This window comes from Tenrec ecaudatus, chromosome 2 (genome assembly GCF_050624435.1).
Source record: "Tenrec ecaudatus isolate mTenEca1 chromosome 2, mTenEca1.hap1, whole genome shotgun sequence".
NCBI lineage: Eukaryota > Metazoa > Chordata > Mammalia > Afrosoricida > Tenrecidae > Tenrec > Tenrec ecaudatus.
Window position 1 is genome coordinate 51,669,196 of NC_134531.1, and position 19,029 is coordinate 51,688,224.

The 19,029-nt window shown below is 43.5% G+C and overlaps 1 protein-coding gene and 1 pseudogene across 1 annotated transcript in view; one reads left to right on the forward strand and one right to left on the reverse strand.

The window, feature by feature from the left end:
* Positions 1-19,029, forward strand: part of IL31RA (interleukin 31 receptor A) — a 57,584-nt gene that overhangs the window by 668 nt on the left and 37,887 nt on the right. The window contains exons 2-5 of the mRNA XM_075543022.1: positions 3,708-3,825; positions 7,173-7,339; positions 8,908-9,059; positions 15,491-15,653. Coding sequence (XP_075399137.1) covers positions 3,708-3,825; positions 7,173-7,339; positions 8,908-9,059; positions 15,491-15,653 — 600 coding nt within the window. The remainder of the gene's footprint in view (positions 1-3,707; positions 3,826-7,172; positions 7,340-8,907; positions 9,060-15,490; positions 15,654-19,029) is intronic.
* LOC142438779 (serine-threonine kinase receptor-associated protein pseudogene) lies at positions 16,389-17,387 on the reverse strand (annotated as a pseudogene).

Consider the following 19,029-nt stretch of genomic DNA (forward strand, 5'->3'; position numbering starts at 1 on the left):
CCCGCACCAGCATTGAGATGCTTTCACTGCCACTGGATCCACAAGACTTTGCACCCGCTGGCCTGTGATGTTCCTGCATTTGTCACCATTGCATGTGCTGCGTGAGTCTAAAGAGGAATTTATGGACTAATATCAGACATATAGGCTGATATCGGACTTATGGACTTGATCTGGACTGGGCTGGGATGTTTTCTGAATATACAATTGCTCTTTTATATAAAGTTCTTTCTTATATACATATGACTATCTATGAATTTGTTTCTCTAGTCAACCCGGACTAACACATAATGGATCTTAGATCTGCAAGATATGATATAGACAGTAGGCCCATAGACTTCAGTCGGATCTTATAGAAATGTGCTGTTTCCTCGTTCTCCTTTATATCATTGAATTTATGAACAAACAGCATAAAATGATATATTTTTGTATTTCTGTATGTGTTTTATATGAGGCATTTACTGTTACTCTTCAACCTTTGGAAAATATGATAAACCAACTTGCTAACTATGCACAGACATAAACCTATACACACACAAATGCACATATACATGCACCTGAATTAAGGGAATTTATAAATCTACTGTTTCCGTCTGGGCCATCCAGCTTGACACCCTCCTTGAGGTCAGCAAGCAGAGTATTAACCCATTCTTCAATTCACAGCTGCAGATTTCTACAAGAGGGTGAATCAAGGGCCAGTCCCGGCAGGCTTGTCATGCAGACCCCTGGGGTTACAGTTGTGCCTCTCAAGCATTTTATAGACAATAGAGGTAGGTAGGCCAGCATCGCCCCTAGCTAGTCACTCCTGTTCAGCCCAGCTCCTGCTTCTCCCACATTAATGTCTCAATATGTGCATTGTGGGTCCCATCACCTTACCCTTTCTTATCCTTCTTCACTCATCATGATCACCTCAAGATCCAAGCTGATGGAGGTGGCACCATCCTAAGACACCATCATTTCACCGTGTGTTTTCTGACTGTGCAGTGGCATTCACCTTCTTCCTCTCCCATGCCAATGGCCATGGCAAATCTCCCAGCCATGCCTGTTGTGGCAGTTACATAATCTACTGTCAACTTGAGAGAAGGGGTGGAGTCTAGCCTGTCAATCAGGTCAGAGCCAATGAGGCCTCTGTGTGGGCATGGCCTTCTCCTGAGGATTCTGGGAACTCCTGTCTTCCTCTCTTGAAGCGGGACACACTCTCTCCCTGCAAGACATTGTTGACACGTCACATGGAGACACGCTAGTGGAGCCAGAGGAGCCACGTGGAGACCCACACGAGCACTGAGATGCTTCCACCCCACCACTGGATCTAAAAGACTTTCCCACTCACTGGCCTGTGACCTTCCTGAATTCAGCATCATTGCATAGCTGCGTGAGTCTAAAGAGGAACTTAGGCACTAGTATTGAGCATATGGGCTAATATCAGACTTATGGAGTTGATCTGGACTGGGCTGGGATGTTTTCTTAATATATTATTGCTTTTTTATATAAATCTCTTTCTTATACAAATATGAGCGTCTATGGATATGTTTCTCTAGTCCACTCAGACTGTTTTAGAAAGGAAAAGGAAATAAGATCTCCATATATGTCCAGGAAAAGGCGATATTGATGAGGATTGGAAATAATGATGGGTACTTGTTTTGAACATTCTACAAATTTCTGTAATATCCGTGTCAAATGCCTTTGTGAGAATATCACTCCTTCTGCCAGATGCCAGGAAGTACCATAAAGACACGAACAGTTACAGGGTCACGCTCTCTTCTAATACCAGTGCTTCATCAGCTTGTTGAAACATTTCAATGGGTATTCCATAAATTTCTGTAGCCTAATACTTTGACCTCTGACAGCAGATATCTTTCAAATTTCTTGGCATAGACCAGCAAGTGCAAGATGGATTGAATGGAGAACCAGAGGAATACAATTTACAAAGTAAGAAGATGTCGCTAAAGATGTTTCAGAAATCTCTTCTATTATACACACCTTTAGGGAAAAATAAATGGTTTTTAAGTCTGATATAGTTCAGCATTTTGTATTTCTCTCTGCTCCCCTTTCATTCAATACCCATTTATCCAGAGTGGTTCTACCATTTGATGCTTTCCTTTGTATTTCACTAACACTTTATAGTTGCCTGGTGATTTAATTTAATTTTGGTGTCTCAAATATTGCTTTTGAATCAAAATATAGAAACTTTATTTTTAAGTAGGAACCTAAATTGTCAAAGGGAATAAAGAATAAATAGGGTTAGATTCCTTCCATAGACCTGAATAAGGAAAAGAACTCAGCTGTGAACTAAAAAGTCGGTGGTTCAAAACCATTATGGCTCTGTGTTAAACCAGGATGACTAGAGAAAAAGCCAAGAGTCACTCATGTGTGTAAGAAAGACCTTTACAAAAAATTTTTAAAAAAGAAGAAAGACCTTTATATCAAAGAGTAATTGTATATTAAGGAAACATCCCAGCCCAGTCCAGATCAAGTCCACAAGTCTGTTATTAGCTCATTGTGCTAGTCTGGGTAAACTAGGTAAATAAATCCACAGAAACTCATATATATATATATATATATATATATATATATATATATACATACATATGAGTTTTATATAAAGGAAAGCATCCCAACCCAGTGCTGTCCAAGCCCATAAGTCCATATATATATATATATATATATATATATATATATATATATATATATATATACATATGAGTTTTATATAAAGGAAAGCATCCCAACCCAGTGCTGTCCAAGCCCATAAGTCCAACATTAGCTCATATATCTGACACCAATCCACAACGTCCTCCTCCATCTCACAGAACACACACAATGACACCAACTGTAGGAAGAAAGCTGAATCAGTGAGCATGTAAGCATCTCAGCGCTGGCAAGGGTCTCCACACGGCTGCTCCAGCACCCAGGGCTGCATCGGGGTAGGTCCATGTGGCTTCTCCCCAGGGATGTCTTGCAGGAAGTGAGCCTCGCCAGCTGAAGCAGGGAACTGCCTTAGGCAGCTGCACCCTGGTGCGACCATCAGAAAACAAGAGTCGTGAGAACTAGAAAGACGAGGCTCGCTGAGACATTTATCTCTGCCCTTCAATTAATCCCACATGGCTAGGTTGGCACAATAAACCTTAACTGTCTCACCCACAAATCTGACACTAGTCTATAAATCCCTCTTCAGACTCATACAGCACATGCAGTTATGCAAAAATGCAAGATCACAGGCCAGTGGTACCAAGTCTTGTGGCTCCAGTGAAGGCAGAAGCATCTCCAGGGCTGGTGCAGTCTCTGCATAGCTGTCACAAGAAGGTGAATGCACAGAGAGAGAGTGGCCCTCCTTCAGCGAGTCATTGATCTCAGTTGCCCTCCAATTGCTGTGACTTGAGTGATAGGCTAAACTCTGCCCACATGGTTCCTATGGGAGCCATGTTGGCACAAAAAACCAAACTATCACAGGCTCTATGAGAGAAAAAAAATCTGGAAATCTGCTCCTGTAAAGATAGTAGGATTATAGCCCGAGGAAGCTATAGGGTAATTCTACTCTGTCCAGTATGATTGTGACTTGGTGTCAATGGCACCAAGCAACAGCCACACACTATAGCTTACACGTAAACAACAAATCTAGCATCCAGTTCACTTACTTTCATAAAAAATATTTCATGGTGACAGTGTTTATCATGTACTATAATTTGTGTTTGTGTAACTTTTTTTTATAGCTCTGCCACATAAGCCTGAGAACATTTCTTGCATTTTCTACTATAAGCACAATTTAACTTGCACTTGGAGTCCAGAAAAAGAAGTCAGTGACACCTGGTACACCGTTAAGAGAACTTAGTGAGTATGGGGAGCTTGTGTGTTTCCAGTTGGGGTAAGGAGAAGAGGCAGAGGGTTCTGGTGCTTTCAGGAATCAAGTCACTTAGGAAGTAAAGTCTTTTCATTGACATATTCTGGGTGGCTTATATGCTTCCCCTGGTGGCTAGGGTGGTACCTTAGCTATTTGTCACCATCCTGACAGCATCTGCGGTCACAGAGGGAAGGAAGATGGACTCACATTATGGCCCTGCTTTTAGGGGTACCTGATGGGCTGTGATCAGTTATAAGCACAGCAGAATGAATCTGTTTATTTGTTTTATTCAACTGTAGTCCTCTTCTTTATAGAATGTGCGGCAGCACAATTTATTCTTTACCAATCCCAATATATAAGGAGGATATGCCCAGTCTCAAGAAGCAAAACAGCCTTACTGTGCTGTGTAACCCTTGTCAATGATTTCCAAAATTTCACCACCTAAAGGATCCCTTTTTAGTTTCATTCTGGCATAAATCTCAGTTTCCTAGTGAACTTGTGCAGGGATATTTTTGAACTTCTGAATATCGCTGACAAAGCCCATCACTTTCCTCACGTTCCTTAGGAGTGAGGGCTCTGTTTTGGAAGACATTGTACGATGTGTTAGTCTGGGGTCTAATGGTGAAGAAGAAATGGCAGCAGAAAAAAACTCCTGAAAAATTAATTGGTTCACTGCCACCTTTCTGTTTCCTCCTCCATCTCTTTCTATGATTTGTCATTATAATTGCCAGCTAGTCTTGTGGAACACCCTGGGACCCCTCCACCCAGCTCCCTTCGATGGCCCCAGGACAGCCCAGACTTCCGGTCCTCCTGGACTGGCTGGGAGTTTTGTGAATATATCACCTAAAATATCTGTTCCAGGGAGAATGATAGGATGTCTCTGTGCATCGCTAACCTCGAGAACATGTTAAGGTGGGTTGGTGTTATAAACAAACACTTACATTGCCTTAGGGAAGAAGAGAGAATGCTAGGGACATGGTGGCGGTGTGTTGGCCTGCTCACAGAAAGGACAGCAGTTTAAAACCAACCACTGGATGCCCCAGGGAGAAAGAAGAGACTCTGCTCCCGACAAGAGTTGTTGTTCTTATGTTTGAGCCCATTGTTGCAGCCACTGTGTCCATCCAACCTTGAGGGCCTGCCTCTTGTCACGGCCCCTCCACTTTACCGAGCATGAGGTCCTTCTCCAGGGACTGGTCTCTGCTAACAACATGTCCAAAGTGTGTATGACAAAGTCCCACCAAACTTGCCTTTAAGGAGCACTATGACCGTACTTCTTTCAATATTCTTCTCTAGCACCATAGTTCAAATGCATAGATTTTTCTTCGGTTTTCTTTATTTAACTTTCACATGCGTATGAGGCTATTGAAAATACTATGGCTTGGGTCAGGTGTACCTTGCTTTTCAACCCTTTAAGGAGGCTGTATGCAGCAGATTTACCCAATGATCCCTCAACCGCTGCTTCCATGAACTTGATTGTGAATCAAAGCAAGACAAAATCCTCAACAACTTCAATCTTTTCTCCTCTTACCATGATGTTACTTATTGGTCCAGTTGTGAGGATTGTATTTTCTTTGCATTGAGTCACAATCCACACCGAAGGCTGCGATCCTTGACCTTCATCAGCAAGTGTTTCGAGTCCTCCTCACTTTCAACAAACCAACGTGTGTTATCTGCTAATCTTCCATCCTGATGCTGCATTCTTCTTCATATAATCCAACTTCTTTATTTATTTGCTCGGCATACAGTTGAATAACTATGGTGAATAACAGCAATGCACACCTTCCCTGATTGTAAACCACGCCCTATTCTCTTGTTTGTTTGCACAACTGCCTCTTGACCCATGAACGAGTTCGACATGAGTGTTTTGAAGTACTCTGGAATTCTCATTTTTTCTCGAGGTTATCTATAGTTGTTATAGTCAATAAAACACAAGGAAACATCTTTCTGATAGTCTCTGCTTTTAGCCAAGTTCCACCTGACATCAGCAATGAGATTCCTTGTTCTGTGTCCTCTTCTGAATCTAACCTAAACCTCTGGCAGGTCCCTGCCAATTTATAGCTTCATCTTTGTAAGATGATCTTCAGCAAAAGTTTACGTCCATGCAATATCAGTGACATTATTCTACTATTTGTGCATTCTATTCAGTCATTTTTGTTTGGAATAGATAGACATATGGATCTCTTCCTGTGAGCTGTCTTTCAAATTCCTTGGCATAGACCAGTGAGTGCTTCCAGTGCTTCATCAGCTTGTTGAAACATTTCCATTGGTGTCCCGTCAATTCCTGGAGCCTGGTTTTCGGCTTGAGCTTCCGTCAGTAGCCGTGGCCCTCGCTCATACGCTGCCTCTTGAAAGGGTGGAATGTGGCTTCTTTTTGGCACAGCGACTATTCTCTTCATCTTCTTTGAATGTTTCCTGCATCAATCAATGTTTTTATTTTAATATTGCAATTCAGAGCTTGAATTATTGCTTTAGTACTTTCAGTTTGAGATATGCTGAGTGTGTTCTTCCTTTGGGGTCTGCTAACTCTAGGTCTTTGCACATTTCGTTATAATATTTGACTTTGCCTTCCCACGCTGCCCTTTGACACTTTCTGTTCAGTTCTTTGACTTCATCATTTCTTCCATTTGCCTTTGCTTCCCTATCATTCAGAGCAGATCGCACAGGCTCTTCTATCATCCACTTACTGGATGAATGCATTCATACTGTTTTCCTACATAAATAATATCTCCTCCTGGTAAAACCAATTCAATCTCAAGGATATAGAGAATGTGAAAAATCACCCAAATTCCACTACCAAAGCGAACAGCTTTGATGAAGACATTTCGATGAGCACCTTGCCACTCCTAATCCTGGTTCCATCGATATCTTCTTCAGTTTATAGAAAAGTGACTGTGTGGTAGGTGATGTGGACCTTGCTTCTTTCACCAGTAAAAGAGTATGGGCATCTTTCCATATCAATGAACATCAACACATTAAAAATCATTATTTAAAATTGTATTTATGTCTTTGTCACAATTATTTCATAAATTCCCTTTGATTTTTTTTCTTTTAAGCATAAATTCTGGGATCCTCTGGGGTCTGTGCATGGTTTCTTGCTGATAGGAAATGCCTTTGCTGGCACAGCTTTGATAGACTCACTGGAGGTTCCATGGCTCATAACATCTCAAATTGGCAAGAAACAGGAAACTTCCACTCTCCTTGGAAATGTGGAAGGAATTTGGAGAGAGGGCCCAAAATCCTGAACTCTAACTAACAGACAGCATGCTTAAAATATGAATATGGTCATGTTTCAAAACTTTTCTACAAAACTTACGTTGGATCACTTTTTCCTTCAAAGCCTTTATGGAAAAGCAAGTGATACTTGTCCAAGTAAGAATCGGGCTTCGTGTTCTTTTCTCCATCCCGAAGCAACTTTTCCAGATAATTGCACCATTGAAGTGGAAGCTAAACATGCAAATGGGATGGTGATCTCTGATAAGACATTTTGGCGTTTAGATAACATAGGTAAGTATTATGTCATACCCTCAATCTTTTACCTTTTATAATCACAAAAGTAGATTCAAACCAAACTGAAGGCTATGATGTGTGCGTGTGCGTGTATGTGTGTGTATGTGTTTATGGACAGTCAGCAAAAAACTCTTAGAGCGAGCAAAAGAAGAAAGGAGTGAAGGGAAGGGAGGACAAGGCATAATGGCCGAATGAGAGGCTGAGTACATCTTACTCGTCTCTGACTGTGGACAAGTTATTGTGTAGACAGACCTTTCTATTTCGTGGATATATACCGGGGAGTGAGATTGCCAGGTCATACAGCAACTCTACACTTAACTTGCTGAGAAATGACCAAACTTTCCCAAAGCTGTTATATCATTTTACATTTCCCACCAACAAAATAGGTTCCTTTTTTAGAAAACATCTTTGCCAACACTTTAATACCTCATTGCTCTGTGATTTGGATCTTTGCATGTGCTTATTAGCCATTTGCAGGTCTTGTGTGGATAAATATTTATTCAAATCCTTTTCACATTTAAAAATTGGGCTATTTGTCTTTTCATTGTTGAATTCTAAGGACTCGTCATATATATTGAATACACGTTCCTGATCAGCTATATGGCTTTCTGTGGATTTTCTGTTCATATTCTAGATGGGTCACTTGAAGCTCACACACATAAGTATATCTTGCCTGTCTTTTTAACGACCTTTTGCTTTCTTCATGAATGATGGTCTTGATGTCCTCTCACAGCTCATTGGGTTTCAATCATTAGTGTTCAGTGCTTCAAATCTTCAAAAGACATATTGCATTAGGTAATTCTGCTGCAAGATTTCTTTAGAGTATTGAAGAGCAAGAAGATTATTTTGAGGACTAAGGTGCGCCTGGTGCAAGTCCTGGTATTCTCCACTCCATTGCATCATATGCATGTGAAAGTTGGACATTGAATAAGAAGACCACAGAAGAATCGATGCATTTGAATTGTGTTGCTGGAGAAGAATAGTGAGACTACAGACTGATCTGTCTTGGAAGTAAGGCCAGAGTGCTTCCTATAGACAAGGATGGCAAGACTTCATTTTACATCTTTGGACATACTGCCAGGAGAGACCAGTTCCTGGGAAGGACATCCTGTTTGGTAAAGTGCAGGGCAGCTAAAAAGAAGGCCCTTGACGAGATGGAGTGACACAGTGGCTCCATCAATGGGCTCAGTCGCAGGAACAGTTGTGAGGATGGCACAGCACAATGCAGGGTTTTCTTCTGTTGTGTATAGGGTCGCTATGGGTCGGAACCAACTTGATAGCACCTAACAGCAATCTGTGGTTTCCTATCTTTTCCTTCTCCTTAGCTTAGAATCTGATTTAATTAGGAAAAGGCTGGTTTGCAGAAAAATACCAGAAACATGTCTTGTCTTCACTGTGTATTTCTTTTTCTGCCCTGCCTCCCAAAAACCATCTGCATGTGGTAGATCACAAATGATGCACTGTTGACTCATATGTAAGCTGCTTTTTCTTTCTGTATTGGTGGATCTTATTAGGGTATTCTCATTTGTGGGAAAATATGACAACTATGTGATTTTTATTTTCAGTGAAAACCGAACCACCTGAGATTTCCTATGTACAACCAGTTTCGGGTGTCCCCCAAATGGTTCAAGTACAATGGAGAAAGCCTGCTTTGGCACCTGTTTCATCGACTTTAAACTACACACTCCGATTCAAGACAGTGAATGGTGACACGTGGGTAAGTTGTGTCATTACAATATTTCCAGTAAGATGCCCAAGGAAGAGACTCGTTGACATCTTTTATTGATGAGGGGTCATCTTCTTTGATAGATGATTGACAATAGCAGATAGACAGTAGTGAACAAGTTTCTTCTCATGTTCCCCAATTGTTCTAATATGTAAGTATTCTGCCAAATGACAATGTTCAGATGGCCAAGCAGTTTAAGGGACTGTGTTCTGGCCACAGTCTCCCTTTGGGGTGTGGGTTCAAATCCTTCAACTGGCACAACAACCTGAAGGAGCCTTGGTGTTGTAGAAGCCTCTGCATGAGCTGCTGGCCACTGGGACTCAACCCCCTGCCCCCCAGTCTCAAAAATATGAGACTTTGATTTCCCCAAACGGGTGACTCAGTTGGAATGGACTATCTGGCAGTGAGTGGAGTTGGTTTGGGTCTATAGACATTTTAAATTCTGAGCACAGAAATATTTTTTTCTAACAGTTTTCTTTTTTTAAAAAAACATTTTATTAGGGACTCATACAACTCTTATCACAATCCATACATGTACATACATCAATTGTATAAAGCACATCCGTACATTCTTTGCCCTAATCATTTTCAAAGCATTTGCTCTCCACTTAAGCCCTTTGCATCAAGTCCTCTTTTTTCCCCTCCCTCCCCGATCCCTCCTCCCTCATGAGCCCTTGATAATTTAAAAAGTATTATTTTGTCATATCTTGCCCTATCTGGCATCTCCCTTCACCCCCTTTTCTGTTGTCCGTTGCCCAGGGAGGAGGTCACATGTAGCTCCTTGTAATTGGTTCCCCCTTTCCAACCCACTCACCCTCTACCCTCCCAGTATCACCCCTCACGCCACACCCCTGGTCCTGAACCAACAGTTTTCTTGACAAGCAATTTATATATTGTATTATCCAATAGTTCGACCATTCAGGCACAATAAGGAGAATTGCACCATCACCTCCCATAGTTAAATCGTCTCCAAGATGAGTCATGCAGTCACAGTCCATTCTAGGGTCCCCTCTCTCAGCATCATCACCATCACCCACTCTGGAAATCCCCTAGCTCTCCCATCATCCACCCCACCCGACAACCCCTTGTCTCAGTTATTCTCGCCATGCATCCACTCCTCCAGCACAGAAATGTTAATGAGTGCAATTTTAATTTTTGTGTTTTACTGTAGTTTGTCTCTCGCTGCATTGACCTCTGAAGACCTCCCATGGCACAATCATTTCCTTCTTAATTTTTGAAATATTTAAATAAGAGCACACATTTAGAGATGCAACATTATGCTAATATTAAGGTTAAAAATAATTTTTAAGTTAATGTGCATGTAACAGCCACCAAGATAAAATGTAGAATGTTGCCCGTTTCTCAAAGCCCCTACACTCTACACTGCCTTTCCTTTTCTATTACTTTGTTTGAAAAAATTAAAAATTTTAATTAATCATTTCATTGGGAGCTCTTACAGATATCATAACATTCCATAGTTCAATCACATCAAACAGTATTGTACAATTGCTACCACAATCAGTTTGAAAACATTTTATTTCTCCTTGAACTCCTTGATATCAGCACCCCTTTATCCCCTCGCTCCCCCATCCTACTCTCCAGGAATCCCCCCTTTTGTTCCTACAATAGGTTGTTTTCTCCCCCGTATCTTATGGTCCAATTTATCCATTCACGTACAACTCTGTTGTTCAATCCCATTGAGTGGGGTTATATAGTCATCAGTGCTATCAGCTTCTGATTCCCCCCTTCCCCTCCTCTATTCTAGGACCCCCAGGGAACCATTACTCCTGTTACTGTTTCTGATAGGTTATCTATCTTGGCTTTCATGTACTGCATGATCTTAAGCATATAAATGAACATATGAAAATCTAACATGATTAATGAGATAAAACAAATAAAAACTATAGTAGTAAGGGAAGGAGATGTAAAGAACTGGAGGGTAGTTATGTGGTTCATCAGTGCTATACCACACTCTGGATTTTTCATCCCTTCTGCCTGCATCCCTTCTTGATTATAAGTTCCTCTTCCCCTTACAGCAAACGATTGTCCTGATTTTCATGGTAAAAGCTTATGCATTAGTGAAAAACAAGGCTCCAGGAATGGACAGAGTACCCCCTGAAATGTTTTAGAAAATTGAAGAAGTCCTGGAAGCACTCACTCATCTATGCCAGGAAATTTGGAAGACAGCTACCTGGCCATCTGATTAGAAGAGATCCATATTTATGCCCATCCCAAAGAAAGTTGACCTAATAGAATGCTCAAAAATGGAAAGATATCATTGATATCACACTCACATAAAATTTTACTTAAGATCATACAACAATGGTCATTAGCAGCACCTTGACAAGAAACCGCCAGTTTCAGGCTGAATTCAGAAGAGGACATGGAACAAGGGATATCAGTGCTGATGTCAGATGGATGTGGGCCTCAAAGTAAAGTAGACCAGAAAGGTGTTTACTTGTATTTCGTTGACTATGCAAAGGCATTCGACTGTGGGGAATACTGTATGGATAACTTCGAGAAGAATGGGAATTCCAGACCACTTCATTGTGTTCATGGATCAAGAAGCAGGTGTGCAAACAGAACAAGGGCGTACTGCGTGACTTCAAGTCAGGAGAGGTATGAGTTAGGATTGTCTTCTTTCACCATACTTCAGTGGTCCTCAAACTTTTTAAACAGGCGGCCAGTTCACTGTCCCTCAGACCATTGGAGAGCCGAACTACGGTCTAAAAAAACAAACAACTATGAACAAATTCCTATGCACAACGCACATATCATTTTTTGAAGTAAAAAACCCAAATGGGGCAAAAACACCCAGTGGGTCGGATAAATGTCCTCGGCGGGCCACATGTGGCCCGTGGGCCGCAGTTTGACGACCCCTGCTCATACATGTTATATCCATATGCTGAACAAATAATCAGAGAAGCTGGATTACATGAAGCAGAATGAGGCCGCAGGAGTAGAGCGAGGTTTATTAACAACCTGCAGCACTCAGATGATACAACCTCGCTTGCTGAAAATGAGGAGGACTTCAAGTACTTACTGATGAAGAGAAAGGTCATAGCCTTCAGGATGGATTTCAACTCAATGGAAGGAAGACCAAAAGCCCCACAGCTTTTCATGAAACACAGAGAAAAGGTTGAAGTTGTTGAGGATGTTGTCTTGCTTGGGTTCACAATCAATGCTCCTGGAAGCAGCCATCGAAGGATCAAAGACATCGTGAATGAGGTAAATCGGCGGCTCCAGCCCTCTGTAGAATGTTGCAAAGCGGGCGTGTTACTTAGGGAATCGAGGCGCGCCTGGCTTCCTGCAGCCTTCCCGTAAAGAAAGCTGCATGTCAGGGAGCCACGTGACTGTTCTACAACAGGGATCTCGAGGCTTTGACGGGTCTGTGTTGGCTTTACACCAACACTTCTGGCTCATTTCTTCAAAGGCTTTGGGTGAGGTAGGATTCCGCCTAAAGGAACAGGATGAAGCAGACACGTTCGGTTAGGATTCCCCAGTCTGTGTGGAATTGGCAATGGCTGCGTGTACAGAAAGGCAATTGTTCCTGGGCTCTGTGAGGGCTCGAAGTGGCTACCCAAACAAATACACGAACAGAACTACGGCATCAAGTGGATTTGGTTCATGGTGATCCTATAGGACCTAGTGGAATCGTCCCCTGTGGCTTTCCGAGGCTGTGGATCTTTCTGGGAGCAGAAAGTCTTGTCTTTCCTCCCAGTGACTGGTGACCTGGAATTTCTGACCACGTGGTTAGCAGCTGTAACCCACCCTGCCACCAGGGCTCCTTGGCCAAAGGCACCCGCCTGGGCAAAAAGCCAAGACAAAGGAGCCTTAAAGGCGTGCTTGTGCCGCACTTGGTTCAGCACTTGACAGCCGACTGAAAGTGGAGCAGCCACTCGTGGGGGGCAAGGCGTGGCTTTCTGCTTCCTTGGAAAGCCCACGTAGCAGTTCCACTCTGTCCTGAGAGGGGGGCTCGAAGTTGGAACGGACTCAAGAGGAACAGGTTTGGTTTGGGTGTTAGAGGCACATTGTTTAAAATAGCAAGCAGATTTTTGTTTCGTCCAAGATTGGGACTCGGAAGAATGGCCTTAAATGTTGACATTAGGCAGACTTTTCTGAGCCCCCCCTCAGAGAGGCTGAGCATGGGCCGAGAGTGCCAGCACAGCAGGAGGAAACATTAGAAACGTTTTACAAAGAACATGATTTTAAAAAGAAAAAAAGCATATGAAGTGAAATCAACCTTTTTCGACTTCTAGACACATCTTCACGCATTCGTATTGTTTTATTTTGAATCACCTATAGAAGTCACCAGAGGGTTAGCCTCTCCTAGAGGGCTTAATTCCATCCCAGTTGGACCCTTTTAAGCAAAGGAACTTGCAGAGGATGCTGCCCTAGAAATCATGGATTGCCCCAAGTCACTCTCTCCTAAACCCACATCTGGGGCTACAGTATATCCAGGGGCCATTTGGAAGAAAGTGCTAGGATTAAATGTGCCTCTGCCATCGCCTGCGGATCCTACCTCCTTCTCTGAGGCCTCTCACTAGGTTGAGAGACTGGACATGTCCTTCTGCAGATGGGATGCTCAGCTTCTTCCAGAGACATGCTTCCTTCGTTGACCCAACTTCCTTGAAGCCCCAAACCTATAATGATGAACTTATTTACAGATATATATATATATATATATATATATATATATATATATATATATATATATATATATATATACCCACTGCCATCCAGTTGATTCTGACACACAGTGACCCAGGGTCTCTGAGGCCATCCATCTTTAAGTGAGGTCAGTCGTCCCGCTCTGCCTGGAGCGCATAGCCCCTACACATAAGAAAGAGCCGGACTTCCCTTTCCGGGTTCCAGGAAATGCTGCCTTGTTTATACGGAGAAATATATTCATATACCTGTGGCTGCAGTTTATTTTACTAATTAATTCAGCTTGTTTATATAAACCAACGGCCTAAACTTGATAGTGCAGCAACTGCACCCATGCTTGGACAGGACTGGCTGAAGCTTGGACTTTTCTTGGGGGTCTGAATACAGAAGGGACTTTGGAGGTCCCTTGGTGCAAGATCCTCATTTGACTAATGAGGAAATGCAGGTCTACAGAGAAGTGCTGTGCTTGTCACCTCGTCCTCAAGAGAGTGTCGGAGTGCATATATTCTTCCAGGCTCCCAAGTCATTTAGCAGCTTCCATGGCCACCCAAAGGCCAGACGTTGGAGAGGGCAGGCTTGGGTAAAGGTGCAGAGTCCAGGAACGAGGACATGTGTGCTCTGTTGCTAGTTCTGTCATTAACAAAAGCCGAGGTTGTCTCCAGACACTTGATTCTTTTATATTCCTTGGGGACATGAAGTTTGGACTGGATGCCATTAAGATCTTGGTCACCTACTGCTCCATAAGGCTGTTTTTCTAGATGTGGGACTCACCTCCAGTGTTTAAATCTGAGCCAGGGTTACTTCAGGTCACAGGGATCCCCTTCATATCTTCCAGAACAGCCAGCAGCAGGATCTGCTCATGTAGCCCCCTCCCCAACAGAGGCCTGAATCCCAGAACAGCCAGCAGCAGGATCTGCTCATGTAGCCCCCTCCCCGACAGAGGCCTGGATCCCACCGCCCATGCTTAAGAGACAAGAAATGAGAAGTGAAAGTACCAGTCCACGTCCGAGTCACATCTATTTAGGTGTAAATTGTCCTCAGGGATGCTTGGAGGTTTATTTGTGAAAATGGTATCTTGCGCATCAAAGACCCAGAACAAAAAATCATATCGATGTGAATGAGGGGGAGCGCAGAGTGGAGACCCAGTATCAATATGACCCCAATTCTACAATACAAATCTGGCTAGACAGGAGCATGTACATGGGTGCAGTTAAGAGCTTGAAACACAGGGAATCCAGGACTGATAAACCCCTCAGGACTAATAATGAGAGTAGCGATACCAGGAGGGTAAGGAAAGGTGTAGGGGTGGGGGCAGGAGGGGAACTCATCACAATGATCTACATATAACCCCCTCCCGGGGGGGACCAACAACAGAAAAGAGGGTGAAGGGATATAGTGGTTGGTGTAAGACAGGAAAAAATTTATAAATTATCAAGGGTTCATGAGAGAGGGTGGGGAGGGGAAAATGAGCTGATACCAAGGGCTCAAGTAGAAATAAGACATTTTGAAAATGATAATGGCAACAAATGTACAAATGTGCTTGACACAATAGATGTATGTATGGATTGTGATAAGAGCTGTAAGAGCCCCCAATAAAATAATTTTTAAAAAAAGAAAGAAAATAGTATCTTGCTAAGTTTGAGGTACAGTTCTATTGTTTCCTACAAGGTAAGAGTGGGGTGGAGGGTGAAGGGGAAATGGAACAAAAGCATACGTGACCTCCGGTTCAGCTCAGGGTTGTCTATGCTTTCCAGGAGGAAGTCAACTTCACCAGGAAACCCTTATCAGAGAAGATATACAACCTCACGAGGCTGCAGGCCTTTACGGAGTATGTCTTAGCTCTGCGCTGTGCGGCCCAGGAGTCAAGGTTCTGGAGTGACTGGAGCCAAGAAGCAAAGGGAACCACCGGGGAACAAGGCAGGCTGGTCCTTTGAAATACTTTTTCAGTGTTGTTGGTTTTAGAGACATTTTCTTTAGAGAGCTAAAAATAATTCAATGACGTTCAGAAGCAGTGTTCAAGGAAAGGAAATCAAACGGTGTACAAAGCAGAGAAATCGAAATGATAAGAAAAACATTATAATGCTTTCCCTCTTCTTTACAACTGAAATGAAAGGGGTATCTGCTTTAAGGGAAAAGGCAGAGAAACAGGCCATGATATGTGTTTTTCTCCATCATGACATAAACAGCTACAAGACATCCAATTACAGTCTGAGGAGGGAGAGTAGGCTCCCTTGTTCTGAAGGAGTGACCCCACCAGCCTTTTGAGACTCTCAGGGTTTCACTTACAAGAACCCCCACGTTCACGCCAGTGCTGGAGCTCCTTCAGATTCCCCTGGATTTTCTGTGCATGTCTGCCTTCCACAGAAAGGAGCCCTGCAAAGCGGAGGCCTTTCTCTGCTGGCTTGTCGTGGTCCATAGGGTGTTCCCTATCTATGATGTAAGTCTGAGGTCAGGCTTTCAGTTCAGGGTTGAAATCTGGGTGGTGGAATCTGAATTCTCTGAAGTTATTTCCTCTAGCCCCCCTTCTGTGTCTCTGGAAAGCTGATTTTCGGCTTCCTCAGGAAGCTCACGCTTCCAAGGACCATCTGCTTTTCCAGCGGTCAACAGTTTATGGTGGTCACAGTGCAATGTTCCATCTTGGGAGCCTCGCCATCAGCACGAAATCTCACCCAGTGAACCAAGGCGCCCTTTGCAGGCTTCAGAATCTTCTCCTCTAGAATAGTCATACTGACAAAGTCTACCATCTTCCCCACATGCAGCGACGCATTCCTTCGTAGGACGCAGAGATGTAGAATTGTTGGTTACAGGAGCTCCAAAGGAGTCCATTGGATCCAAACTTACTGCACAATGAAAAGCAATTGAAACCAAAAAAGAGTTACAGTCTCGGAAACTCAGAAGGGCAGTTCTACCCTGTCCGATAGGGTTGCTACGAGTTGGCATCAATGAATTGAAAGGAAAATTGGGGTCTCAGGATAATGTTGCTTAGATGGTTCCCTCAGATTCAATATTTTAACTTAAGTTTTAGACCCATTCAAATAATCAGCCAGGCTCATTTTTCCTTATAAGGATTGTAGGACTTAGTGAAATGACTCAGGAGATAACCTGGATTTGAAAGAAGCAAAGCCAAGCCGTAGATGATCCATACGTTATTACCAAGAGCTCGCCCTCAGGAGCTCTCCGTCCATCTTGCTAACAGACACATTAGAGTTTAGAGACATTACGTCTGTCACAGCAGCGCAGTCCCGAAGGCGAGCCATTTTATCAGCAGCTGATCCTCGCTGCGCCACTGAGCCTTTTAAAGACCGGAAGTGTGACCAGGCTTTCCTTAGGTTCTGTTTGTTCAAGTCATAGCTACTGTGCCGAGTAAAATCCACCCCCTCGACCCTGTGCTGATGGATCAGGGTCATCAGTGCATCTCCTAAGACAGCATCCCGCGCGTTGGCTGTGAAATCTGCAGCTGCTGTCGCAGTTTCGATGGCATCCGTAGCCAATGTTGCTTCCCCAGACAGCTCCCTTAGGAACCCAAAAGGTTCCAATCCAGTAGCCCGCATCTCCCCGGCATAGCCTAGGCTTGCGATCATTTCAGGCGCTGATTAAGAAATAGCCATAAGGCGTGATGCCACTGAAGGTCAAATCCACCACGGGCAACATGTGGGCAGGTGAGGAGCCATCCAGATGGGAAGCCGAGGGTCATGGTCTGTGCTCCGCTGTGGCGCCTCTGGCCCTTTGACGGCACCGCCCAGGCACTGGGACTGGGCTGGAAACTTGACAAAGAAGACGAAACCCAAGGTACTGAGGTCAGAAGGGGACTAAGGAGGTGCCAGGGAGGAGGGAAGGAAAGGGAGGGAGGGAGGGAGGGAGGGAGGGAGGGAGGGAGGGAGGGAGGAGAAAAGGCGAGGGGGAAATTTGGAGTGTGGACCTGGCCACGAGTCGCACTGGCCACACTGGGAAGTGATGGTCTGACATTACTTTCTGCCAGCTCTGGGTAGGGGGTGCCTAGGCATAACCTTTATGGGCTTTTTGAGTGTCAGACTCAGAAATCATGGAATCCCTAGAGAGTCTATTTGGTCTCTCTCTACTTTATCCCCCAGGGTGTAAACCTCCCTACTTCTGATAGAGTTAGTTCTGTTAGCTTCCCCAAACCATAAAAACACCAAGCTCACGTCCATTGAGTGGACTCTGACTCAGAGTGACCCTAGAGGACAGGGTAGACCACCTCTGTGGGTTTCAGAGACTGCAACTCTTTATGGGAGTAGAGGGTCGTCTTTCTCCTGAGAAGTTGCTGGTGGCTTCAAACTGCTGACCTTGTAGTTTTCAGCCTAACTGTAACCACTCTGCCACTGAGGCTCGTGTATTAACAGCCCAGGCCCACCTAAACCTGGGCCTCTTAGAGGCCAAAGATTTATGCAATGACTGCAAGGGCAGAAAAGAATGACTGTGTCATAATTAGGAACAGTACGCGGACTTGCGTAATTCCCAACCTGACTTGAGCAATTTCAGGTAAGATGGAAAGGCAAGATTTCTAAGTCTTAATTTCCTATTTGTTCTTCCTTCTCACACTGGAATACAATTATTTGTACAATAGGGTCCACAGTAATCCATACTTTTTTGGTATTAATGTAAGGATTAAATAAAATTAAGTGTTCACTCCATAGTAAATATTCCATAAATTCCACAGCACTTTTGTTATTATTAACCCTCCCCAAAGCCCCATGAAATATGTAAAATGACAGCCCTCCACTCAGAGATACCTTTCAGAGATATTAAATAAATAGGCCCCGGGCTACTTAGTGATAGATGGCATAGATTTCTTTGATTTCAACCCCAGCTTAACCAGCATCAGATCTGTGCCTTTGCCATCTCACCAGGGATGCTGCGCGGCTCCTGGTTGGTAGGGCATCCAGGTGGGCAGACACATTCCCTGTAACCTCACCCAGTGCCTGATCCCAGTGGACAATCAATGTGTGTTTGATGAATGCCTTAATTCCCCAAGGCTGCTGTCATGAATTACCAAAAACGGAGTGGTTTAAAGCAACATAGAATTATTTCCTGACAGGTCTGTAGCTCAGATATCTGAACCTCATTTCATTGGCCTAAAGTCAAAGGTGTCAGCAAGGCAGTTTACCTCAGAGATTTCTCAGGGGACACCTGCTTCCATACCCTTTTGCTCTTCTAATGATTTCTAGTCCTTGAGTTGTGGCCTCTTCCTCCATCTTCAGGGAGGCCTGGTGGCATAGTGAGTTACAAATTGTGCTGCTAACTGCAAGGCCAGCTGTTCGAAACTACTAGCTGC